Here is a 27,197-nt window from a genome sequence, read left to right as displayed (position 1 = left end):
GATTTGGTTATTTCAGCCACACCTGTTGTGGCCTGTTGGACCGCCGAGTGCTAAAGCGTGTAGTGGGTAACAATCATCTGTCCTCGGTTGCAACACTCACTACCGAGTTCCAAACTGCCTCTAAAAGCAATGTCAGCACAATAACTGTTCGTTGGGAGCATCATGAAATGGGTTTCCACGGCTGAGCAGCCGCACACAAGCCTAAGTTCAACATGCGCAATGCCAAGCATCGGCTGGAGTTGCGTAAAGCTCGCCGCCCATTGGACTCTGGAGAAGTGGAAACGCGTTCTCTGGAGTGATGAATCATGCTTAACCATCTGGCAGTCCGACAGGTGAATCTGGGTTCGCCGGATGCCAGGAGAATGTTACCTGCCCCAATGCATAGTGCCAACTGTAACGTGGAGTAGAAATAATGGTCTGGGGCTGTTTCCCAAGGTTCGGGATAAGCCCCTTAGTTCCAGTGAAGGGAAATCTTAACGCTACAGCATTCACTGACATTCTTGACGATTCTGTGCTTCCAACTTTGTGGCAACAGTTTGGAGAAGGCCCTTTGTTTCAGCATGAAAATGCCCCTGTGCACAAAGTGAGGTCCATACAGAAATGGTTCGTTGAGATCGGTGTGGAAGAGCTTGAATGGCCTGCACAGAGCCCTGACCTCAACCTAATCGAACACCTTTGGTATGAATTGGAACGCCGACTGCGAGCCAGGCCCAACATCAGTGCACGACCTCACTAATTCTCTTGTGGCTGAATTTAAGCAAGTCCCCGCAGCAATGTTTCAACATCTAGTGGAAAGCTTTCCCAAAAGAGTGGAGGCTGTTATCACAGCAAGGGTGGGACCAACTCCATATTAATGCCCATGGTTTTGGAATGAGATGTTCGATGAGCAGGTGTATCTCAAGTTTTGAGGGAGTGTGTAATTGGCATGCTGACTGCAGGAATGTCCACCAAAGTTGTTGCTAGATAATTGAATGTTAATTTCTCTAACATAAGCCTCAAGTCATTTTAGAGAATTTGGCAGTATGTCCAACCGGCCTCACAACCGCAGACCACGTATATGGTGTTGTGTGGGCAAGCGGTGTGCTGATGTCATTGTGAACAGAGCGCCCCATGGTGGCGGTGTGATTATGGAATGTGCAGGCATAAGCTACAATGAACACAATTGTATTTTATCTATGGAAATGTGAATGCACAGATACCGTGACAAGATCCCGAGGCCCATTGTCGTGCCATTCATCTGCCGCCATCACCTCATGTTTCATCATGATAATGCACAGCCCCATATCTCAAGGACCTGTACACAATTCCTGGAAGCTGAAAACATCCCAGTTCTTCCATGACCTGCATGCTCACCCACCGAGCATGTTTTGGATGCTCTGGATAGACATGTACGACAGTATCCAGCAACTTCGCAAATCCATTGAAGAGGAGTGGGACAACATTCCACAGCCACAATCAACAGCCTAATCAACTCTATGTGAAGGAGATGTGTTGCACTTTGAGTCAAATGGTTGTTACGCCAGATACTGATCCCACGCACCTACCCCCTTTTTTAAAAAGTATCTGTGACCAATAGATGCATATCTGTATTCCCAGTCATGTGAAATCCATAGATTAGAGCCTAATGAATTTATTTAAATCAACTAATATCCTCATATGAATTACAACTCAGTAACATCTTTGAAATTGTTGCACTTATATTTTTAAGTATACTTGTAGCTCATTAAACCATGGGATGTGTCCAAATATACATTGGCTAGCCTACATATTGGATCGCTAACCATAGGCCTGGGGCCATGAAACACTACTGTTAAACAGACTGCTTATCAAAATGAACCGCTACAAAAGTAACTTACTAATTTCCCTCATCTCCCATAGTAGCATTGTGTGCGTGTGTTAATTTCCCCATCGTAGCTAATTTCCCAGGGAAGTAAATAAGGCAATGGTGATTAAATAAATCCATTACAGAGTCAATATACATAAATTACATAGTATCTGCAGGACAGCAAGTATAGTTGAAGGCACTTTTACTTTTGGGTGGACGATTATCAGTTGAATTTAAAGCAACAAAAGAACATAGCTTCCATCGATCATTGACAACAATATGGATTTAAGAGATTGAAATGTAGTTACTCATACTATGAAAAATAAAAAACAGACCTCTTACAAGGGCCTGTACATTTGACTTTGGGGATAGTTAAAACGACAAAGCATCAGAGAGAAGTCAAAAGATGAACACCCATATAGTTAAGAAAAACACTGGATTTAAAACGCACTTGATAAAACTAAAAAGCAGCTAACGGCAGTTTGACCAACTATTGAGATACAGTAGTGCCCTAAATAAAAAGGTAGAAACATTCTCCATTGCCATTAACTGAAGTTGAACAGTATTTTTCAGTTATTGTCTACTTTGTAAATGCAGGGGTGTATTCATTACGCCAATTGGGCATGACAGCATGCAATCGCTCAGTCCTTGTATTCAGTGTACTTCTTAGACGAGCCATGCACCTTGCTGGCAGGGTACTTCAGCCTATTTAGGGCCATTTTGCACAGCACTGCTTGGGGTAAATCGATATGACATTTCTCGGCCAGCTCAACTAGGTAGATGAGGACGTCGCTGAGTTCATGAGCCAGGTGCTCGCGCTCGGAGTCGGTCCAGCCGGGAAGTCCTTCGGTCACCTCGCCACGCCACTGGAACAGCTCCGATACCTCGCCCACTTCTCCGACCATAGCTAGCAGGAGGTTGCGGGGTTGGTGGAACTGGTTCCAGTCTCGCTCGTCAGTAAATTCAGCTTGCATCCGTCGTATGTCTTCGATGGTAGGTTCGGCAGTGAAAGAGAACGTATCAGTTGGGGTTCTTCTCTTAGTTCCATTTTGCTTGGCAGCGTGGATGTCTGCCTCGCCGTTTTCACAGGCTATTTTTGACTTGCTGGGAGGACCATTGGTGTGTTTCGCTTCAGATGGGGCCACCGTCTCTCCGTTCAGTCCATGCACTCCATCGCCGTTCATTGCCATTGCCAATTTTACACCAAACTATTGCACGGATTAACACTTACTTCGCTGTAAACAACCAACCGTGACAACAATATGGGGAAATCTCCCGCCACAAAAACACTGCTCTTGTAGCCGGAAAATGTAACATAAATCGCCGGAAATTCGAAATATGGGTTGCACTAAATGTGTTGCATTGTGGGGTATTGAGTTTTCTTAAAGGCACATGCCCTCGGATTTTGTGTGAAACTAAGTTTACTACGACTACAACTACCATAATACTCTAAATAGAAAGACTAAACATGGCAGGCTCCTCTGCAGGAATGACTACACTGCTATGTAATATGAATAAACAAGTTGCAATATTTTATCCAACGATTACTTACCAAAGGCACAGTTGGTGTGTGATAAGGAGAATATGTATGTCTGTCTCCCGATGCCAGAGTCAAGCCCAAACAAAACGGAAAAGGTAGGTCCACGGAGTGAATGCTAACATTAGCTAGCTCGCACTGATGTGCACTGTTTGTGTATCGTGTGCGCGCCTGTGCTAGTTAGCGAGGACGACAGTCGCACATCATTCATAACCACATTCCCTTCCGTATTTAGACGTTGCAAACATTGCTGTTAGTTAAAAACCTCCATGCGGGTTATTTATAGCTAGTCGTCTGCATGATAGCTTCCTTTATAAATATGTAAATATTGTCCTTCTTACCCCTCTCTGCCTTCAGAGCATCCTCACAGGTTGTCTTGACAGGGATTCTGAATGACTTTGATTAGGTATGATGATGTCGCTAAAGTTTTTCTGAAATGCCGCATTCAAAACAACTGGGAACTCATGACGTCAGTGATATTTGGGTCGGAAAGTCGGAGCTCTAGAAAGAGGCCCGATTTTTTTTTTTTTTATTGAACCTTTATTTAACCAGGTAGGCTAGTTGAGAACAAGTTCTCAATTACAACTGCGACCTGGCCAAGATAAAGCAAAGCAGTGTGACACAAACATCAACACAGTTACACATGGAATAAACAAACATCGGGATCAATAATACAAAAGAAAAAGTCTATATACAATGTGTGCAAATGAGGTAGGACAAGGGAGGTAAAGGCAATAAATAGGCCATAGTGGCGAAATAATTACAATTTAGCAATTAAACACTGGAGTGATCGATGTGCAGAAGATGAGTGCAAGTAGAGATACTGGGGTGCAAAGGAGCAAAATAAATAACAGTATGGGGATGAAGTAGTTGGATGGGCTATTTACAGATGAGCTATGTACAGGTGCAGTGAACTGTGAGCTGCTCTGACAGCTGGTGCTTAAACTAGTGAGGGAGATATGAGTCTCCAGCTTCTGTGATTTTTGCAGTTCGTTCCAGTCATTGGCAGAAGAGAACTGGAAGGACAGCCGGCCGAATGAGGAATTGGCTTTGGGGGTGACCAGTGAAGTAGTTCAGAGTTGGATGACTGTTCATATCGATTTTCTACCCAATCGGAGCTCGTTTTTCCCCAGTTCCCAGTTGTTTTGAACGCACTGAAGTCTGAGATTTCCGAGTTCCCTGTTTTGAACGCGGCAAAAAGTCCACCAACAGAACTGTCTAAAATGCTGCACTGTAATTAATGACCCACATCTAAACTCCTATAACAGACAACCCTGGCAGTTAGCTGTTCATAAGTCCAGTCTATTAGTCAGTTCAGAAAAGGAAATTGTGGAGTTGATATGGTGGCCTCTCATTTCTAAGTGTTAATTTCTCTGACTGTATGCTTCTAGTGCTCCCCAGGAGCTGGTAGGTGTGGTGGGTCTGGAGATCCATGCTCAGATCCACTCCAACACCAAGCTGTTTTCTGGCTCCCAAGTCGGGTTCCAGGCTCCACCTAACTCCCTGGTGTCCTTCTTTGATGCCTCCTTACCTGGAACTCTACCTGTAAGTTATCGTGCATCTGATGATAAACATGCCTCATGTCAATAAAGGCTGTTTGTCTATTAGTTGCGTAATCATACAGTTGTTGTCCATCATAACATAATCTGGTCTATGTAACCTAGCTTACAATATGTCGGTGTGCATAGTCATTTCACCAAGTAGGCCTAAGTTCCTTTCCTCTTCCTCCTCAGGTGCTGAACAGACGATGTGTGGAGGCTGCAGTGATGACAGGTTTGGCCCTTAACTGTACCATCAACAGGAAGTCTCTCTTTGACAGGAAGCACTACTTCTACGCTGACCTTCCTGTAAGTCAACCCGGACCCCATCTATCCTTCAATCACAAGCAATCGTCAATCACATTTATTTCTAAAGCCCTTTTTAGGCTACATCAGCAGTTTTTACAAAGTTATTGAATACAGTAACCCGGCCTAAATCACAGAGGAGACAACTTACTCCCCCATTAATACAGTGGGGCAAAAAAGTATTTAGTCAGCCACCAATTGTGCAAGTTCTCCCACTTAAAAAGATGAGAGAGGCCTGTAATTTTCATCATAGGTACACTTCAACTATGACAGACAAAATGAGAAAAAGAAATCCAGAAAATCACATTGTAGGATTTTTAATGAATTTATTTGCAAATTATGGTGGAAAATAAGTATTTGGTCAAAAACAAAAGTTTATCTCAATACTTTGTTATATACCCTTTGTTGGCAATGACAGAGGTCAAACGTTTTCACAAGGTTTTCACACACTGTTGCGAGTATTTTGGCCCATTCCTCCATGCAGATCTCCTCTAGAGCAGTGATGTTTTGGGGCTGTTGCTGGGCAACATGGACTTTCAACTCCCTCCAAAGATTTTCTATGTGGTTGAGATCTGGAGACTGGCTAGGCCACTCCAGGACCTTGAAATGCTTCTTACGAAGCCACTCCTTCGTTGCCCGGGCGGTGTGTTTGGGATCATTGTCATGCTGAAAGACCCAGCCATGTTTCATCTTCAATGCCCATGCTGATGGAAGGAGGTTTTCACTCAAAATCTCACGATACATGGCCCCATTCATTCTTTCCTTGACACAGATCAGTCGTCCTGGTCACTTTGCAGAAAAACAGCCCCAAAGCATGATGTTTCCACTCCCATGCTTCACAGTAGGTATGGTGTTCTTTGGATGCAACTCAGCATTCTTTGTCCTCCAAACTCGACGAGTTGAGTTTTTACCAAAAAGTTATATTTTGGTTTCATCTGACCATATGACATTCTCCCAATCTTCTTCTGGATCATCCAAATGCTCTCTAGCAAACTTCAGACGGACCTGGACATGTACTGGCTTAAGCAGGGGGACACGTCTGGCACTGCAGGATTTGAGTCCCTGGCGGCATAGTGTGTTACTGATGGTAGGCTTTGTTACTTTGGTCCCAGCTCTCTGCAGGTCATTCACTAGGTCCACCCGTGTGGTTCTGGGATTTTTGCTCACCGTTCTTGTGATCATTTTGACCCCACGGGGTGAGATCTTGCGTGGAGCCCCAGATCGAGGGAGATTATCAGTGGTCTTGTATGTCTTCCATTTCCTAATAATTGCTCCCACAGTTGATTTCTTCAAACCAAGCTGCTTACCTATTGCAGATTCAGTCTTCCCAGCCTGGTGCAGGTCTACAATTTTGTTTCTGTGTCCTTTGACAGCTCTTTGGTCTTGGCCATAGTGGAGTTTGGAGTGTGACTGTTTGAGGTTGTGGACAGGTGTCTTTTATACTGATAACAAGTTCAAACAGGTGCCATTAATACAGGTAACGAGTGGAGGACAGAGGAGCCTCTTAAAGAAGAAGTTACAGGTCTGCGAGAGCCAGAAATCTTGCTTGTTTGTAGGTGACCAAATACTTATTTTCCACCATAATTTGCAAATTAATTCATAAAAAATCCTACAATGTGATTTTCTGGAATTTTTTTCTCTAATTTTGTCTGTCATAGTTGAAGTGTACCTATGATGAAAATTACAGGCCTCTCTCATCTTTTTAAGTGGGAGAACTTGCACAATTGGTGGCTGACTAAATACTTTTTTGCCCCATCGTAAGTAGCTCTCATCGGGTAAAGCATCCATCTCTCCCCAAAGTAACGTTCCCATTTTACTTCCTCCCTGTCCCTGAGCTAGGCTATCATTTAATAGTGACAAGTCTTGCTAAACCGGCAGAAAAGCTTATTGCCACCGATATCTTGCCAAATGACAGCTTCTGTTCCTGCAATCTGTTAGAAGTCAAGTCGTGGCCAAGTGATATTCACCCTCACCTTGCTATCAGGCGCTCCTGGGTAATTTTAGTGCCGTTATGACTGACATTTCATGACCTTGACATCAAGACCTGTCATTGGAAGAGTCGAAGAGATTCAATAGCAATTGCCCAACAAAGCCTCCCAAAAAGTTTCATTTTACTTTGGAGAGATGGGCAGCCCTAGCTTAATGTGACCTATGTAGAAAGAAATGACCCTGACATTACTCTTGACGAGCTGATGATGAGAAATTGTGGACTGAGAAAAGGATGAATTTGAATCATTTAAGTGCCTTAGCGGTATTATACCATAATGGGACTTTCCACTCTCAAGAAAATGACAAGACAGCTAGGAGATTTGTCTGTTACAGTGCAATCCATACCTTTCCTGTATTCGATTAGTGAAGAGTTTAAAAAGCTTCCCTAACTTTGTCCTAAGGTCAAGGTCATGTCTAATGACCAATAGAGTAGCTTGTGAGGTTTATTTTGTGTGGTCAGGGAATGGATTGTGGATCGTCGGGTTGTCAGTGCAGTTGTCTTAATGTTATGGTACGTCAATATCCTGTCATTTAAGAAATGAACTAGATGACACGATGGCCTAAGTCATTCTAGTTCTTTAGAATGGAAGCATATGATCAACACAAGGCCTGCCAAGCCTAGATTGTTAGAAGATTGAGTTGTCTTTCGAACCCAGCAGTCAGATTCATTGGTAATAATGTTATCGTGAGGCTACAGCTGCATAATCCCTCCCCACAGCAGAGGTAGATTATTGATTTCAAAAGCGCCGACATGTATCCCAGGGGTGAAATCCCAGCAGGAAGCCGAAGGATTATTCCCAAATCCCACCTCATCTTGTTTCCCCGTTGTAGATTTCCGGTCCGCTTACTGAGTGTTGCATCACCTCTCTCTTTGGGTTATGTTAAAACATGCGCTGTTGAAACGATAATGCCAGTTAATATTTAAATGTTCACCATGCCCACAAGTGGTACCAATGCTTATAAATATGTTTTTTGCTTACCCTGTAGACAACACTTGTGTTTTACCAGGCCCGGGAAATAGACAGGGAACAGGGATGGAGAGTAAAAAGGCCTGTGTTGCATAATGAATCATGCTAATGTGTTAAATTCAGTTGGGAGGGATGTTCATGCTCTCTTCATGATATGTAGAGAGAGAAAGTAATAGCCATGATGAGTGAAGCATTAAGCAGCACATTCTCTATTATCAATTATTTTACTAGCAGCCTATTGAAGTAGAGAGAACGAGGACATTAAAAAAACATGCATTTATTAAGAACACATATATGGAGTTGTGCATTATTGATGTGTTCCATGAATCCAGGATTTCACACAACGAACGCACTGCTGCTCATTACATGATTTATGATGCGCTTGCCTGACCAGCAGCAGGAATGAATTGAAGTGGCAGGCAGGTGTTCTGTTATAACAGCTAGCCTCTTCTTAATAACATGCACCAGCAGCTTCACACTAAGCTACTAGCGGATATGCATAATTCTACTTTTCTGGGGTGTTTTCTGTGCAGACGTTGACTCTGACGACTATTTAATGACTCAAATGGATCTGTTTGTGGGGACGTGGATGTACAATAGGTAAGGCTAGTTGAATCAAGGGTTGTAGAGGGGAATAGTTTGGTGCATCGAATCATGAATCCGTTGAAGGCAGCTTAGGTTCAGTGAACTGAATCTGAAAACGACAAATAGGAGTCTATTTGGAGAGAGAGCTCTCAGGTTGGGATTTACTTTCCTGAACCGACTGAGTGCTTTAATACCAGACTGCTCATTAGGCTTTGGGGCTGGGGTGTGACTAGAAGGACCCAGAGGCTTCCAGTAGCAGTTTTATACCACCACTGGTCTGCATCCAACTTCAGCTGCCCTTCATTATACAAAGCACCAACACGTCTTCACTGATTATGCCGGGATTGCAAATGATCCACCATTTTGGTGGGTGCTAAGCTAACTAACGTAGCCTGTGTGTGAACAGCAATGCATACAGTATGCTAACTAGGAGGCACTTGCGCTAATGAATAACATTTGCATTGACACTGACAGAGCTCTGAGAGAATTGATTATTCTAGAAAGGGAGAAATCAGCATCTTTTAATGCTATAATCCTGTATTTATAGTACACCGCTGAGATAAAAATGGAATGTCTCCCGTGGTCCATTATGCTTGTGTTTGTTGCCAGTGATTGTATTGTTGATCAGGTACAGTACAACACACAGATGGTTATGGCTAATTCACTTTTTTTCTCTCCTTTTTCTTTGCTCATATTTATTCCTTCCCTTTCTTCTTCTTCGTCGGCATGCCAATAAGTATGATGAATGTTTAGTCTTTTCTAGCGGCGGTTGCCGTGGCAACGGGACATAGTGCTACCGTACTCACTTGTGGAATAGCGGCAGCCAGCACAGTGGCTCTTCAGAATAACAGAACAGATAAAATATTCATTCAGTTCGCTTTTGTGACTTTGAACCCCTCTCAACGAAACAACAATAATATTCCAACCGCATAATAATGAGTTGGAGTAACCAGTTTTAGGGACGTATTATCCCTCCCCTAAGTAACTAACTAATGGCTGGATCTTAGCTCATGTTTAATGCATGGGTTGCTATTTTGTTCTTAACACTCTTGACCCCTTGAAATATTTAAAGTTATTTCCAAGTTAATTGTAATGGTAAATCGTTGATTATGCAGGCCAAGTTTATTTCGGTATTAACCCCAAGTTTTCCTATCGTGTATATAATATAAATGACTTAATTGTATTATATAGTGGCTGTAATTAAATACCTAAGCCTGGTCCCAGATCTGTTTGCGAGGAGTCCTCTATATTTGTCATGCCAAATGTCAAGTTTATACAGCATATGAGACTAGGCTATTACAGATCTGATAAATGAGACCCATTTAGACAGCTGAAGCAAAGCACACAAAATTGACCTTCTCTAGTTTCATGTGTTTCCTCCATCCAGGCGGGCTACCAGATCACCCAACAGAGGCTGCCCATCGCGGTGGACGGCACCCTGACCTACAGTCACCTGGGGGGCCGTAAGAGGAACGAGGTGGTCACCAAGAGTGTCAGGATCAAACAGATCCAGTTAGAGCAGGACAGTGGCAAGAGCCTCCACGATGACTACAGGAACCAGACCCTTATAGACCTCAACAGAGCAGGTAGGTGGAGTTTAGCTTCCCATCGGTGTACCTCAACAGAGCAGGTAGGTGGAGTTTAGCTTCCCATCGGTGTACCTCAACAGAGCAGGTAGGTGGAGTTTAGCTTCACATCGGTGTACCTCAACAGAGCAGGTAGGTGGAGTTTAGCTTCCCATCGGTGTACCTCAACAGAGCAGGTAGGTGGAGTTTAGCTTCCCATCGGTGTACCTCAACAGAGCAGGTAGGTGGAGTTTAGCTTCCCATCGGTGTACCTCAACAGAGCAGGTAGGTGGAGTTTAGCTTCCCATCGGTGTACCTCAACAGAGCAGGTAGATGGAGTTTAGCTTCCCATCGGTGTACCTCAACAGAGCAGGTAGGTGGAGTTTAGCTTCCCATCGGTGTACCTCAACAGAGCAGGTAGGTGGAGTTTAGCTTCCCATCGGTGTACCTCAACAGAGCAGGTAGATGGAGTTTAGCTTCCCATCGGTGTACCTCAACAGAGCAGGTAGGTGGAGTTTAGCTTCCCATCGGTGTACCTCAACAGAGCAGGTAGGTGGAGTTTAGCTTCCCATCGGTGTACCTCAACAGAGCAGGTAGGTGGAGTTTAGCTTCCCATCGGTGTACCTCAACAGAGCAGGTAGATGGAGTTTAGCTTCACATCGGTGTACCTCAACAGAGCAGGTAGATGGAGTTTAGCTTCCCATCGGTGTACCTCAACAGAGCAGGTACCATAGAGTTCAAACACTCATAGACTCCAAGAGGAGTCTACCACAGAGCTCCAACTAGTATATATACAGATCTAGATAGAACAGGGACTGGCTAGCCAAATCCTATGTAGGCATATGGGGAGTGTATGTAACATCTATCCCTCGCTCCAGGTGTGGGTCTGATGGAGCTGGTGATGGAGCCAGACATGAGTTGTGGAGAGGAGGCAGCAGCAGCCGTCAGAGAGATGCAGCTCATACTGCAGGCTCTAGGGACCTGCCAAGGAAACATGGCTGGTGGGAAGGCCTGCATTTTACACACACACACTAACTGACACACCAGGGAACCATGGCTGGTGGGGAGGCCTGCATTGAACACAGGGGCACCATATTGGGGGGGGGGGGGGGGGGGGGGGGTTAGGACGATTGTAAGGGCATGTGACTGACAGGGGCTCTAAAGAATTATTAGAACATTAGGTAAAATAGGTTAATAATTTAATATATATTATATTATTAACCTATCATCATAAATATGATATTTTAATTACAATAAAACTAACAGTTTATTTTTCTTTGGCAACAAGTAAACATCCAGAGAGCCTCTATATTGACAGCTGTTTCATACCTTCTCTCTTGCTATAGAGGGACAGCTGTCTCATTACTTCTCTCTTGTTATAGAGGACCAGCTGTCTCATACCTTCTCTCTTGCTATAGAGGGACAGCTGTCTCATTACTTCTCTCTTGTTATAGAGGACCAGCTGTCTCATACTTTCTCTCTTGCTATAGAGGGCCAGCTGTCTCATTACTTCTCTCTTGCTATAGAGAGCCAGCTGTCTCATACCTTCTCTTGCTATAGAGGACCAGCTGTTTCATTACTTCTCTCTTGCTATAGAGGACCAGCTGTTTCATTACTTCTCTCTTGGTATAGAGGGCCAGCTGTCTCATACCTTCTCTTTTCCTATAGAGGGCAGTGGGTTAACTGCCTTGTTCAGGGGCAGAACGACAGATTGGTACTTTGTCAGCTCAGGGATTTGAACTTGCAGCCATTCGGTTACTAGCCCAACGCTCTAACCACTAGGCTAACTAGCCATCTCTCTCTTCCTATAGAGTGCCAGCTGTCTCATACCTTCTCTCTTCCTATAGAGTGCCAGCTGTCTCATACCTTCTCTCTTCCTATAGAGTGCCAGCTGTCTCATACCTTCTCTCTTCCTCTAGAGTGCCAGCTGTCTCATACCTTCTCTCTTCCTATAGAGTGCCAGCTGTCTCATACCTTCTCTCTTCCTATAGAGTGCCAGCTGTCTCATACCTTCTCTCTTCCTATAGAGGGCCAGCTGAGAGTGGATGCCAACGTGTCTGTCCACAGACCTGGGGATCCTTGGGGCATCAGGACTGAGGTTAAGAACATCAACAGTGCCCGCAACCTGGCCAGGGCCATAGGTGAGTGCTGCAGAGGGCTTTTCACAATACTGAGCCAAACCAGAGGCGAAGCGAGAAGCTCCACTCGCGTCAATCTGTCCACGCGAGAATGCGGCGATAAGTACACCAAGTGGGGATTGTTTTTGTATGGAGGTCTATGAGAGAGTGTCGGATCTGGTAAGAAAGAAAATGTGATAGCTAATATTCTAAGTGAGGCTTATTTGACCTAATAGAAGTTGCATAATGTTTAGGTTGTTACGAATGTACTGATATACACTACATGACCAAAAGCATGTGGACACCTGCTCGTCGAACATCTCATTCCAAAATCATGGGCATTAACATGGAGTTGGTCCCCCCTTTTGCTGCTATAACAGGCTCCACCCTTCTGGGAAGGCTTTCCACTAGATGTTGGAACATTGCTGCGGGGACTTGCTTCCATTAAGCCACAACAGCATTTGTGAGGTCGGCCCTGATGTTGGGCGATTAGGCCTGGCTCACAGTCGGCGTTCCAATTCATACCAAAGGTGTTCGATAAGGTTGAGGTCAGGGCTCTGTGCAGGCCATTCAAGTTCTTCCACACCGATCTCGACAAACTATTTCTGTATAGACCTCGCTTTGTGCACGGGGGCATTGTCATGCTGAAACAGGAAAGGGCCTTCCCCAAACTGTTGCCACAAAGTGGAAGCACAGAATCGTCTAGAACTCAAAGCGTTAAGATTTCCCTTCACTGGAACCGAGGGGCCTAGCCCGAACCATGAAAAACAGCCCCAGACCATTATTCCTCTTCCAACAAACTTGACAGTTGGCACTATGCATTGGGGCAGGTTGCGTTCTCCTGGCGTCCGCCAAACCCAGGTTCGTCTGTCCAGAGAATGCGTTTCCACTTTTTTACACCACTCCAGCCGATGCTTATAATTGTTGGAAAGTTGGCATCCTATGACAGTGCCACGTTGAAAGTCACTGAGCTCTTCAGTAAGGTTATTCTACTGCTAATGCTTGCTTGATTTTGTGCTCAATTTTATACACCTGTCAGCAACTGGTGTCCACTAAACTCCCATTGTTAGGGCAGAGATAAGACCATCTCACCATTATATAGACTATATTATAGAGAGTCTCTGGCCAAACCAAGCTGTACTGAGCTGGCCTGGTTAAAGCCTTCACCATAGTTGCTGGAACCGTGCTGAAAAGGACCATGTGAATAGACCATATCTGAGCCAGAACAGGTTGGTTCAGGTTGGCACAATAGTGTGTGATGGGTATATACTCATTTTCATTGGTGGGGGTTAGTGGAGGTACTGAAGTGAAGCGGTCACGACCCAGTGGGTCTGGAATGAGCTAGTTGGATGAGCACTCAGGGAAATATAGACACACACACACACACGCACAGAAAGAGAGAAAAAGAGCGAACCGCATGGAATCCTTTTCATGGGCTGTCATCTTTCTGAAACAGTCGTCTGACGGAGGGCTGTGTAATTATGCGTGCACTGCAAGTCAAACTGGGAGTCAAAGATTAGGGACACCATGAGGCACACACACACACACAACCGGCCTTGTCTGAGTTCCTCTGAGTAAATGTTCACTCAGACAAGTCAGTGAAGTAACTGCCAAAACTTCCTCTTGTCTCAACTTCATATGTCTTTCCATGATTTGTTCTTTCTGAGGTGTTTTATCCCTGAAGGCAGTCGTCACTCTCTCTGCCCACAGGAATCAGAGAAACAGGCTTTCTGTTGACAGGAACTGAAGATGGAAAGGCTTCTAAAGAGACGTTTAGTGTAGAGGGATCGTTAACATTGACTAGAAAGCACGAGGCCTTTCCTACCCACACAAACTCAGGAAGATATAGAATACAACTTTATTGACCATTTGTTTCAGTGAACAACTGAGCACACAGTTAGCATGCCTAACTTAGGCTAAATTGGCCTTCTACAGAACAATAGATTTCCCATCAACACTAATTCCACTTCTACAGAGTTTTCCATCTTTCTTTTCTCTCCAACTTACTGGAGACGGTGGAGAGTCATAGGGGCCATTGAAATTCTTCACCAGGAGCAGCAGGCCATTAACAGTTCGTGTGATACGAAGTGACTTGGCCGCTTTCATTATTTATCCCAAGAGTAGACTTCCATTTTAGCTTAGTGCAGAGAAGTGATAAAGAGTTTTTAAAAGTCAAAACTCCAGATAGTCGTTTGTCACAGAGAACTACTGTAGCAACAGTTTGGAGACTTCAGGCAGGGCCATGTGTCATGGCAGATGTTGGGAGGATCTAACACCGTGCCAGTTGGCTGGATGCTTGCTTCTGATCAGGCCGTGTGTGTGTGTGTGTGTGTGTGTGTGTGTGTGTGTGTGTGTGTGTGTGTGTGTGTGTGCGCGCGCGTGTGTATTTTCATCAACAGACTATGAGATCCAGAGACAGATGTTTGTCCTGGAGAGCGGCGGCACGGTGCAGAACGAGACACGGTCGTTTGATGGCAAGACTGGGTAAGAGGCTTCTAGAACCAACCCTCGAACCAAGTCAAGCCGACAAGTCCCATTACGTTACAGTGAGAGTGTTTCTGTCAAAAATGTCTATTGACTAAGAATATGATGTTTCACGGGATACGGTACAATGTACACAGGATGCGTCTCTTCAGAGTTTAAATAATTATTTGGGTCAGTTATTCCCCCCCCCCCATAATTAAACACTATATTCCCATCTCCTGTGTTGATATTTGATCTCAAGACATTCTCTCTTCTGGGGTTGATTTGAAAACGTTTTTAGTAACTAAGGATGATGAATGAGGCCACTTGGAGTCAGTCAGTGTCTGGTGTTGTGGACCAGTGTGCCAATGTCAAGCCCATGAAATGAGCTGCTCTTCACACAGCTGGGGCCTGCCTCTAATGCGCAAGTTAGCGTTTTTTGTCATGAATCCTGTACTGGAGGCAGCTCTGCAGAGCAGTTAATAGCTGGCACAGCCACAAAGTCATCAAATCTGATTTTAAACCTAACCTTAACCACACTGCTAATATCCTGATGCCTAACACTAACCTTAAATGAAGAACAAAAAGCCCATTGTGACTTTGCAGCTGGCCTATCTAAGGGGAAATCGCTCAGTTCTGCCTCCAGGACAAGACTCATGACAATAAATGTCAACCTGCCTATAACACCATCGTGTGTGTGCGTGCGCTGGGCCTGATGAAGTGCGTTTGACAGCAAAGGCCCACAGCTCTGTCATGGTCCAGAAATAGACAGAATGACTGGGGGCCCCTCACCTCACACCTGTCGCCCATAGTTACAGCCTCTTCAACATGAACAATCTGCCGTAGTAACTGTTGTAACGAGCGAAACACTATTGTTATACAGTACCTCAAAGCCATAACATGTGTCCCTCTGTTTTACAGTCACACCATTCCAATGAGAGACAAGGAGGGCCTTCAGGACTACAGGTGAGTACAACTCATATTCACTTCAGTATGTTCTAGCAGCACAGCCTCCAGCATGGTGTGTGGTATGATACGATCACCGCTGTAGGACCTGCATGGAGAGAAGAGGGGGAGCGAGACAGGATGGAGAGGAGAGAGGTCATCGTGTCTAGGGGCCCAGTAGATGAACATACCGATAAACATGCGCCACCCCGTGGCCCTAACACATCAGTTAGCAAGAATTGTGACGAAGAGTAAGCGTGCGACGCAGTCACACAAGTGTATGTGTGTTGGTGTTTTGTGACAGCCCTCTGTCTGACCGTATGACACTGTGTCGTCTAAGAGGCCTGCAGAGATAGCCAGCACTCCTCTTATCTTTCTCTACTGCTGATAACAGCTCCCTCTCGATCTTCTCTTATCTCTCCTCTGTTGTCTTTAACTGTGCTCGCTCTGGGTGCTCCCTCTGTCACACATGCACTCCCACCTCTCCCATCACTCTTCTCTCTCCCCTCGCTCTCCCACCTCTCCTCTCCTCTCTCTCCCCTCGCTCTCTCCTCTCTCCCACCTCTCCTCTCTTCACTCTCCCCTCATTCTCACCTCTCTCTCTCACCTCTCCTCTCTTCCACCTCTCCTCTCTCGCTCTCTCCTCTCTCACCTCTCTTCTCTCTCCCACCTCTCCTCTCTCCCACCTTTTCTCTCCCCTCGCTCTCACCTCTCCTCTCTCTTCTCTCTCCCACCTTTTCTCTCTCTCTCACCTCTCCTCTCTCTCACCTCTTCTCTCTCCCACCTCTTCTATCTCCCACCTTTTCTCTCTCCCCTCTCCTCTCCCTTCTCTCCTCTCTCTTCTCTCTCCCACCTTTCCTCTCTCCCACCTTTTCTCTCTCCCCTCGCTCTCACCTCTCCTCTCTCCCACCTTTTCTCTCTCCCCTCTCTCCCAGCTCTCCTCTCTCTTCTCTCTCCCACCTTTTCTCTCTCCCCTCACTCTCTCACCTCTCCTCTCTCCCACCTCTCTTCTCCCTTCTCTCCTCTCTCTTCTCTCTCCCCTCGCTCTCTCTTACCTCTTCTATCTCTTCTCTCTCCCACCTATTCTCTCTCCCTCGCTCTATTTTCTTCTCTCTCCATCTTTCTCACTCCCCCCAGGTTCATGCCGGAGCCCAACCTGCCTCCTCTGATGGTGTACGAGGCGTGCTCTACAGCCCCCCCTGGTGTTGCCCCCAGCCAGGTGGTGGTTCTGGAGGAGGTGAGGGAGAGGCTGCCGGAGCTGCCCAGCGTCAGGAGGCAGAGGCTGGTGGAGACCTATGGCATCCTCCCCGAACACAGCTTCACCCTGGTGGTGAGTGACTACCACAGTATGTAGGTGTGTCTGTTAACGTCCAACTGAGCAAGTTAATTATAATTGATGGTAGGTAGGTTTCTCCCTCCATCTCTCTGGCTTTCATCTTCTGTCTTCCTGTCTGTCTCTCTCCCTCCCACTTTCTGGCACTCGTTTCTGCTCCCCCTCTCTCCCCCTTCCTTTATCTCTCCATTGTACTCTCTCCCTCACTGTCTCTCAATTTAATAACTACCCAAAATAACCTATTCTTGCACAGCCAGTTACCCTGTCTGCACTTCTGCCTCTGTCCTGCAAAGCGCAGTAAAATTGTTGTATATACAGTATTATTGAGTGTGTTTCATTGGGTCTCCTGTTGTAGAATGAGGACGGGCTGATGGACTACTTTGAGGCCGTCGTCAGGGAGACCAAGGCTGGGCCGAGAAAGGTGATTGGCTGGGTGATGAACGAGCTGCAGGGCCTCCTCCATCAACAGAACCTGAGTGTCAGCCAGAGGTGAGACACTCAGTCGTCCTCTTCCTCATCCTCTTCCTCATCCTCTTCCTCTGTGTCCTACTCTAGCCTCAGTCATTCTCTTTCTCCTCTCCACCTCATCTCTATCATTCTTCCTCTACATCCTTCATCTTGTTTTGCCCTCTTCTCCCTCCCCTCCTCCCGAACTCCTATCATGTGTCCCTCCTCCCCTTCCTCCTCTTTTCAGTCTTGCGTTGACTTCAAACCCCATGTTGAAGATCCTATCTCAGGATCCAACATCTTGGCTAGACGGAGGCCTGAAATCATTTCCATACTGGAAGCATCATTTATGTGCTTTTTCCCTGCGATGTTTCCTATCCATCTTCATGTTGATTCCTTCCGTTATTACTGTGGCAGACAGTGAATGTGAATAGAGAATATATCTGGGTAATAAGCTGAGTGTTTTGAGTTGTTTTTCTATATGACTGTTTTTATCCTACACTCCAGACTGTTCTAAGACTGATCAAACAGAGTAAAGTATGATGTGTCTTGCTTCATGTCTTTGTCTGAGAACTCGTGGATGTTTGTGTGCCTTTTGTCGTTTTGAAAAAAGTGAGAGTGGATGTTGACTCTGTGTGGATTCACGTGTTTGTTGTTTGTTTAGCCATATTTCCGTTCATAACTCAGTCAGTGTGTATGTGACTGTGTGTCTCTGGCTCAGTGTGTGTCTGACTCGGGGATTCGTGACAGCACTGATGATCATGTGCCCTGTAGGTGGCAATGGGCTGTCACAGAGAGAGACGGGGCCAAATAGCCTCTCATTATAAGCACAGTGACTCCGGGGTAGATAGACACCATCACACTGTCACACAGGAGAGGATGGACTGGGTCTAATGACATCTCCTGTGCCTTCTCTCTCTTCCTTCTATTCTCTCTCTCTCTCTTCCTTCTCTGTCTCTCTCTCTCTCTTCCTTCTCTCTCTCATATCTGTCTCTCTCTCTCTCTTCCTTCTCTCTCTCATATCTGTCTCTCTCTCTCTCTTCCTTCTCTCTCTCTCTCCTGTCTCTCTCTCTTCCTTCTCTCTCTCTCCTGTCTCTCTCTCTTCCTTCTCTCTCTCTCATATGTCTCTCTCTCATATGTCTCTCTCTCTTCCTTCTCTCTCTCATATCTGTCTCTCACTCTCTCTCTCTTCCTTGTCTCCTCTCTATCATCTGTCTCTCTCTCTTCCTTCTCTCTCTCTCTCATATCTGTCTCTCTCTCATATCTTTCTCTCTCTCTTCCTTCTCTCATGTCTCTCTCTCTCATATCTGTCTCTCTTCCTTCTCTCTCTCATATCTGTCTCTCTCTCTCTCTCTTCCTTGTCTCTCTTCCTTGTCTCTCTTCCTTGTCTCTCTCTTCCTTGTCTCTCTCATATCTGTCTCTCTCTTCCTTCTCTCTCTCATGTCTCTCTCTCTCTCTCTTCCTTCTCTCTCTCTCTCTCTCTTCCTTCTCTCTCTCTCTCATATCTGTCTCTCTCTCTTCCTTCTCTCTCTCTCTCTCTCTCTCATATCTGTCTCTCTCTCTTCCTTCTCTCTCTCTCTCTCTCATATCTGTCTCTCTCTCTTCCTTCTCTCTCATATCTGTCTCTCTCTCTTCCTTCTCTCTCTCTCTCATATCTGTCTCTCTCTCATATCTTTCTCTCTCTCTTCCTTCTCTCATGTCTCTCTCTCTCATATCTGTCTCTCTTCCTTCTCTCTCTCATATCTGTCTCTCTCTCTCTCTCTTCCTTGTCTCTCTTCCTTGTCTCTCTCTTCCTTGTCTCTCTCATATCTGTCTCTCTCTTCCTTCTCTCTCTCATGTCTCTCTCTCTCTCTCTTCCTTCTCTCTCTCTCTCTCTCTCTCTTCCTTCTCTCTCTCTCTCATATCTGTCTCTCTCTCTTCCTTCTCTCTCTCTCTCTCTCTCATATCTGTCTCTCTCTTCCTTCTCTCTCTCTCTCTCTCATATCTGTCTCTCTCTCTTCCTTCTCTCTCTCTCTCATATCTGTCTCTCTCTCTTCCTTCTCTCATATCTCTCTCTCTTCCTTCTCTCTCTCTCATATCTGTCTCTCTCTCTTCCTTCTCTCTCTCTCATATCTGTCTCTCTCTCTTCCTTCTGTCTCTCTCTCTCATATCTCTCTCTCTTCCTTCTCTCTCTCTCATATGTCTCTCTCTCTCTCTTCCTTCTCTCTCATATCTGTCTCTCTCTCTCTCTCTTCTCTCTCTCTCTCATATCTGTCTCTCTCTCTTCCTTCTCTCTCTCATATCTCTCTCTCTCTCTTCCTTCTCTCTCTCATATCTGTCTCTCTCTCTCTTCCTTCTCTCTCTCTCTCTCATCTGTCTCTCTCTCTTCCTTCTCTCTCATCTGTCTCTCTCTCTTCCTTCTCTCTCTCTCTCATCTGTCTCTCTCTCATCGGTCTCTCTCTCTTCCTTCTCTCTCTCTCTTCCTTCTCTCTCTCTCTCTCTCATCTGTCTCTCTCTTCCTTCGCTCTCTCATCTGTCTCTCTCTTCCTTCTCTCATCTGTCTCCCTCTCTTCCTTCTCTCATCTGTCTCTCTCTCTTCCTTCTCTCTCTCATATCTGTCTCTCTCCCTCTCTTCCTTCTCTTCTCTCCCTTCTCTCTCTCATATCTGTCTCTCTCTCATATCTGTCTCGCTCTCTCATGTGTCTCTCTCTCTCTCTCGCTCCCTCTCTCAGTCCGATCTCTCCTCAAGCTCTAGCCCAGATACTGAATCTCCAGGAGAATGGACAAATCTCTTCTTCTATCGCCAAGCAGGTGAGAGATAACAAAATGGCATAACATCCAAAACATTTAATGCAAAGTCCATATGTGTTACCACACTGAGTGTACAAAATATTATTAACACTTTCTATGACATAGACTGACCAGGTGAATCCAGGTGAACGCTTTGATCCCTTATTGAGGTCAGTTGTTAAACCCACTTCAATCAGTATAGATGAAGGGGAGGAGACAGGTTAAAGATTTTTAAGCCTTCAGAGGGTGAATGGGCAAGACAATAGATTTAAGTGCCTTTGAACGGGGTATGGTAGTAGGTGACAGGCGCACCGGTTTGAGTGTGTCAAGAAGTGCAAAGCTGCTGGGTTTTTCACACTCAACCGTTTGCCATGTGTATCAAGAATGGTCCACCACCCAAAAGACATCCAGCCAACTTGGCACGACTGTGGGAAGCATTGGAGTCAACATGGGTCAGCATCCCTGTGGAACGCTTTCAACACCTTTTGTCCATGCCCTGATGAATTGTAGCTGTTCTGAGGGCAAAGGGGGGTGCAACTCAATATTATGAAGGTGTCCTTAATGTTTTGTACCCTCTGCGTATATTATATAATTTTCAATTGGGGTTTAACCTGAGTGTTTCATTGCTCCATACAGGTGTTCCAGGAGCTGTGGAAGACCCCAGGTAAAACAGCCCAGCAGATCGTCAAGGAGCAGGACCTGGGGATGGTCAACGACAGCACAGAGATCCACAGGATTTGCCAGAAGGTGGTGGACTCACACCCAGACCAGGTGAGGCCTCCCTGGAAAAGAGCTGCCACAATGAGGGCAGGTAGTTTGCCCCTGGTGATGTGTTGGGCAGACCACACCACCCTCTGAAGAGCCCTGCGGTTAGGGGTGGTGCAGTTGCCGTACCAGGTGGTGATTCAGCCCGACAGGATGCTCTCAATGGTGCATCTGTAAAAGTTTGTGAGGGTCTTAGGGGCCAAGCCACATTTCTTTAGCCTCCTGAGGTTGAAGAGGCGCTGTTGCACCTTCTTCGCCACAGTCTGTGTGGGTGGACCATTTCAGATTATCAGTGATGTGTACGCCGAGGTATTTGAAGCTTTTCACCTTCTCCACTATGTTCGTGTCTCCAGAAGTCCATGATCAGCTCCTTCATTTTGTTGCCATTAGGAGAGAGAGAGGTTATTTTTCTGGCACCACTCTTCCAGGGCCCTCACCTCCGGCTGTCTAGTCATTGTTGGTAATCAAGCCTACTACTGTTGTGTCGTCTGCAAACTTGATGATTGAGTTGGAGGTGTGTGTGGCCACACAGTCATGGGTGAACAGGGAGTACAGGAGGGGGCTGAGCACGCACCCTTGTGGGGCCCCTGTGTTGAGGATCAGCGAAGTGGAGGTGTTTCCTACCTTCACCACCTGGGGGGCGGCCCGTCAGGAAGTCCAGGACCCAGTTGCACAGGGCGGGGTTCAGACCCAGGTACCTGAGCTTAATGATGAGCTTGGAGTGTACAGGCTCATCGACTTTTTGCTAGTAGCCAGTCTTGATAGAGTTCTGTTGATGATCAATAAATTAAATGCAAACATAAGTATTTATGCTGCTACTGTTCCCCCTACAGGTCCAAGCCATCCGCAGTGGGAACAAGAAGGTTCTGAACAAGCTCATGGGTCTGGTCCAGAAGGAGACTAAAGGCAGGGCTGACCCAGTCCTGGTACGGGCCATCCTGGAGCAGAAGACATCCTGAGGACTAACTAACACTGTCTTTGGCCACCTTGACTGCCTCAACTTGTATATGCTTGGTGGAATATCAAACTGGTCCAAGAGGCAGCAAGCATGGCATCTTTATGGCGTCATCATAGTTATCATGTCATCTGGTCAAGAGGATTATTGTTGCTAAATCAACTGTCTCTCATGTTGTCTTCTGGCACCGTACCCGCCTTTAAGTTGTCGCAGTTGCATTATTACTTTGTGTACATAAATATATTCTAATACCCTTTGGAGTGTGCACACTTATCCCCTCCCGAACACACACTTCATCTAAAACTGTCAAGGGAATGGCATACACATCCTCCATGATAATCACACTTTAAGCAGAGCCATTCTGGAATCCCTTCGCAGTTTGGAACACTCTGAACCCACCAATGGCAGAACATAGCTAATAAAGGTATGGCCCATTACCAGGCAGTTTGGGAGTCATCCCAGAAGTCATCTTTCTGCTTTTATCACGGTCTTCTGGCAGCACTGAAATGAATCAGGAGAGCAACAGAGGACTGAAGTACTATATGCAATGTATCTCCTGATACTCCCTCTAAAATGGATCGGATTAGGAATGATTTAGAGGTCAGTGTTCAGTCAAAGGAGAGGAAGTAGTCATGAGTAGTGAGCACCCCCTTGTGGCTGTCAAGGGTGGTGCCCTTGTGTCTGTCAAGTGAAGGAGATACATACTGTAACCTGCAATACTGAGACATATTGGCCTTTTCTCTATCCTTTAGCTCTCTAGAGTTAGGCATCTCTTACATTCAGATGGCTTGAATATTGGGTTTTGTCAAATTACGCAGTAATTCAATACTGGTTGGCTGTGTGCATGCGACTTCAGTTTGGTAACGTAGATAGTTGCCTCCCATTCATCCCCTTTGTTTCTATTGAATGCCGTATGCAGTGACCTATATAAAAGAGGTATTGTACATAACACAATTGGACTTCTTGATTAAAAAAAACAGGGTTTGTGGCTGGCTGCTGTTTCAGTGCCTGTGAAGAAGACCTAGTTTTGAACAGAAGCTGGGTCACTGGATGAATGGCTGTCAGAAGCCCTGTTTATACCTGCTGTTAACATTCATCCTGATCTTGTCCGTGTACACTTCGATCTGATCACAATGCATTTTTTTTAATCGTCCAAAAATGTGGCCACAATCAGAATTGGACAAGATCAGGACAAAGGCTGCATGTTAGAACCAGGTATAGAGGGGGGATTGTTTACTAAACGAGGCCAGTGGAGTCCACTGAACACACAACCACTTCTGGGTGAAAGAAGAGGAAGGAAAAATGTGTTTTCCCTGTGTTTTGCATTTCACTTTGCCGAGGTGAAGCTAAAATATAAATTTGGGTAGAGAAGCTGTCAAGTCAAAACACATGACATATTTATCTGTTCTTTAATAAAAAAGTATTATAAAGACATCTATTAGTGTAAAATAATCATTTCTTGGAACCTCGGACTTTAATGCCAGAAGAATACACACTGGAGTAACCTGACAAGGTCATCGCTGACATCTAAAATGGATGCTAATAGTTGTAGAAAGGGAGAAACTAGACTACTTCTCTTTGGAATTAAACCTCTACGCAACTGAAGAGAACTGTGCCTCTAAATTTGGTTAAAATAAATGTGCTCCACACAACATTCTACTACAAGAGAATATGGAGTACATCACCAAATTTAGCAATGGCAACAAATGATGCATTCCATAACTGTCCATCGGTCCAACTTGTGGACTAGTTCGAGCAGACAGTGATATATTTTTGACTTTGCAGCTGCATCTACGTTCATTAGGATGCATCATAGGAAAAAGTTTTGCAACAGAAAACAAAAAAGAGCATTTCTAAATGGATAAGCTCACCTTTATGCCTACTGAACATGACCATGCTTAGCCCAGAGTAGACACTGTAAACAACAGGAGGAAATTCATTCAAAATTCAGGCACCAATTTTTAGGTAGTTCTTCCCTAACATATCGATTTAATAGGGACAGGCATTGTAACAAAATGTCTCCTTGGTTGAAATCAAAACCTTAAATAAAAAGGCCATTAAAATCAAGGCTATTTATTTGTTGCTAATGGTAGACCATGTCTTAGTCTGGAATTCAAACTTCAAATGGAGCATATCAGCTTGGATTTCAGGCTACCCTCGTCTTACTGTGAGAGTTGGCCAACACTCAATGCTAAAATGAATGTGCCAAATCATCAATGAACAAACCAACAGTGATGTATTCCAATCTTCCCAACTTGACTCATAAAAACATACAAGAAACATGCATTCCCTATACAGCAACAAGAAGACAGAACAACTCAAGTTACAACCTCTGTGAAAAAATATGGCAATAGAACCTCTCTCTACGAAACAGTTCCATTATTGTGACATTAAGTACATTCTGTATTAAATACCAACCCCATCAGGAAACAAAACGTAATAAAGTACTCTTTATACCTCAAATATCAATAATGATTTGCATAGTGTGCTGCTTCTTTGATTATTTTTCCCAATTATATACATAAAGTACTAAAATAAGGCTAAGACATTGAGGGCTTCCCAAACGGCACCCATTACCCCATATAGTGCACTACTCTTGATTTATATGGTCAAAAGTAGTGCACTACATAGGAAATAAGGTGCTGTTTTGGATGCGAACATTGAGTGCATCACCCTGATATGGAAAGCTCCTTTTAGAGAGATATCATTATAAATAACGTGCATTCAGTGGACAGGACCTGGTGCACCATGGGAAAATGGAGTTAGACGCAGCATTGAGAATTGACGTCAGAAGAACCCAGTGTCCTGAAGTACACCCCTAAATAAAATAAAAAACCTTCTAGATTGAATATCTAATGTGCATTGAAAACCTAACATAACTGAAATATGTCTATTGAACAAAGAAAGTCTTTGATTTAAGGTATTTAGCGACACAAACTTGTTTTGTACAGTGAGCCTGATAGTCTAACTTACTAGACCTCTTCTTCAGTCAAGAGTTTTGAATAACAACGATCACCGGATACATAGCATTAGAGAATGCCATGGTCTACACCAACTCATAAAGCAAGTATGAGATGAATGGGGCTCCCACTTCTAACACCAACACGCTAACCAGTAGTTTAGTGGTGCTGCTAGGGTACTTGTTACTGGTACCCCGTGTTAACAGCCAAGTTAGTGTTACTCATTGTGGATTTATTACTTTCCCACCATTTCTCTATTTTCTTTCTCTCTGCATTGTTGGGAAGGGCCCGTAAGTAAGCACTTCACTGCTAGTCTACACCTGTTGTTTACAAAGCAGGTGACAAATAAAGCAGGTGACAAATTTGATTAGTGATGAATACTCCGCAAGGAGAGATCCTGACAAAATAGGCTCCTGATTATTTCCAGTACAGCATGCAACCCCAGGGTGACAACATGGCACCACCAGAGATTTCGGTAAGGCCACGTATAAGTCCCCATTGTATGGTGGCCATCACTACAAGACAACTAGAGCTGGTCACTGGAGAGGCTGTTGCTACCAGGGCAGTACACTGACATTTATGAATGCAATATTGTAAGTCTAAAAGCCTAAAGGGATAGATTGTGTCCTTTGTGTATCATTAACTTCCCATTGTTCCATTCAGCCTGTTCCATTCTATTCAGTCTTTGGTCGATTAGCCCCACGTTTCCATTTCAGCATTCTTATTGGTTGGTGCAGGGGTTCCACCAAAGGCTTGAAGTAGGTCAGTACTTTCCAGTCATTATAAATCACATGACCTGCTCCTTGGATGTGACACAGGCCTATGCATACAACTCTCTGAGGGCAGAACCATATACACGAGTCTGTCTGAGGGTATCAATGGCAAATGCATCAAATGGGTGAGAGATTCCTGTAAGTTATGTGTTACTGTACATCAGAGCCCGACGTTTTTATATTTTGGTTTGGAAAAATATATTAGCCTCAAATATATATATATATGTATATATAACCCAATTTAAAAACTACCTCAGGGAGAGAGATAAAATATGAGTGAATCAATCCAAGAGGTATAGTGTTCTTCATCAAGTAGTGTTGGAAAACATGATTATTTTTAAAAAACATTTAAAAGTGACCCGAGTGGACACAACATGTCAGGGACAGACACTCACTCCTTCCCTGTGAGACAATGCTACCATAACATCATTAAAACATTATAATAAAATGTTATTATAACATTATTGCAAAGTTATTATATCGTTACTCCTCCATAGGGACGTGCGATAGTATTGAGTGCTCCTGCGCAATGGCCGCCAGTTCTTTGAGGAACTCTGTGAAGAGGACGGTAGCGAAGACCTCGGTCCTGGCCAGGGAAATGGTCTTGGGCTGGGGAGGAGGAGAGCTCTTCATCATCCTTCCTGCCTCCAGGGGGGAACATTCTCGGCTGTCTCCGCTGTTTGTATCTGTGGAGGGTAAGTAAATAGAGATGAAAAATAAGACATTAGTAATAGTAGCATTCAACTGCAGTTGGACATTGTAGCAAGCTCATGTTAGTCCACTTGAAAGAAGAAATTCTCCCTTTTATATCAGTCTCATTTTCCTTTTTAAATCTCATGCAATCTTATACCAATACATTCCTTGCTCAGAGAGAAGCTTGCAGATAAAATGGTGGGGAGAAACCATTGGGAATGCAGTATACTAGAGAAGTAGGAGAAGAAGAACATCAGAAGGTTGTTGTTTCTCCATTGCTGATATGCTTCATGACCAAGCTGAATATATTCTCCAAGTCCTCAAGGAGGAACCAAACAACACAAACTAAGCACAGATACAGTTTTAATCTTTCAGTGGTGCTTCAATGCATTGCAGCGATAAGAAACAACGTTATTGCTTGGCTCATTACTGGTCTTATGATCCAGAGGATTTAAGGCAATATCCTAGAAGGTTTGCCTGTATCTATTCTAATGTCAATGACCTGGCTATTGGCTACAGAACAGACCTAAATGACATTCTAATGATGCTCATAGGATAGCTGACAATAAAGCTCATAATTCAACATTCAAAACCATCTATTCAAACAAAACATTTATACTACCAGTAAGTAACAGTACACAGTTATACGGTTGTTATAAACACT

General features: G+C 44.7%; 3 protein-coding genes and 1 long non-coding RNA gene across 5 annotated transcripts in view; 1 reads left to right on the top strand and 3 right to left on the bottom strand.

Moving 5' to 3' along the window:
* Positions 1–3,484, bottom strand: part of LOC116374665 (uncharacterized) — a 99,988-nt gene extending 96,504 nt beyond the window's left edge. Inside the window, exon 1 of the long non-coding RNA XR_004210543.1 lies at positions 3,378–3,484. This is a non-coding gene — a long non-coding RNA (uncharacterized LOC116374665). The remainder of the gene's footprint in view (positions 1–3,377) is intronic.
* Positions 1,615–3,142, bottom strand: LOC109894020 (dCTP pyrophosphatase 1-like). The gene has a single exon (XM_020487233.2). It carries the CDS (start codon positions 3,013–3,015, stop codon positions 2,467–2,469), a length of 549 nt encoding a protein of 182 aa, XP_020342822.1. The 5' UTR covers positions 3,016–3,142; the 3' UTR covers positions 1,615–2,466.
* LOC109894021 (glutamyl-tRNA(Gln) amidotransferase subunit B, mitochondrial) lies at positions 3,264–25,241 on the top strand. Its single transcript, XM_031828384.1, has 13 exons — positions 3,264–3,460; positions 4,754–4,907; positions 5,096–5,209; positions 10,136–10,334; positions 11,192–11,314; positions 12,341–12,454; positions 14,830–14,914; positions 15,815–15,859; positions 16,976–17,168; positions 17,527–17,660; positions 20,330–20,408; positions 21,024–21,158; positions 21,986–25,241. The coding sequence occupies exons 1-13, from the start codon at positions 3,294–3,296 to the stop codon at positions 22,109–22,111; spliced, it is 1,668 nt and encodes a 555-aa protein (XP_031684244.1). The 5' UTR covers positions 3,264–3,293; the 3' UTR covers positions 22,112–25,241.
* LOC109887110 (protein FAM160A1) overlaps positions 23,503–27,197 on the bottom strand; it is a 36,593-nt gene continuing 32,898 nt past the window's right edge. For both annotated transcript variants that reach the window (XM_031828382.1, XM_031828383.1), the window contains one exon: positions 23,503–26,526. In XM_031828382.1, the coding sequence (XP_031684242.1) occupies positions 26,324–26,526 (203 nt within the window). In that variant the 3' untranslated portion in view covers positions 23,503–26,323. The remainder of the gene's footprint in view (positions 26,527–27,197) is intronic.

This window comes from Oncorhynchus kisutch, linkage group LG7 (genome assembly GCF_002021735.2).
Source record: "Oncorhynchus kisutch isolate 150728-3 linkage group LG7, Okis_V2, whole genome shotgun sequence".
NCBI lineage: Eukaryota > Metazoa > Chordata > Actinopteri > Salmoniformes > Salmonidae > Oncorhynchus > Oncorhynchus kisutch.
Note: the sequence above shows the minus strand (reverse complement) of the source record. Positions and strands in the feature narration are given on the sequence as shown.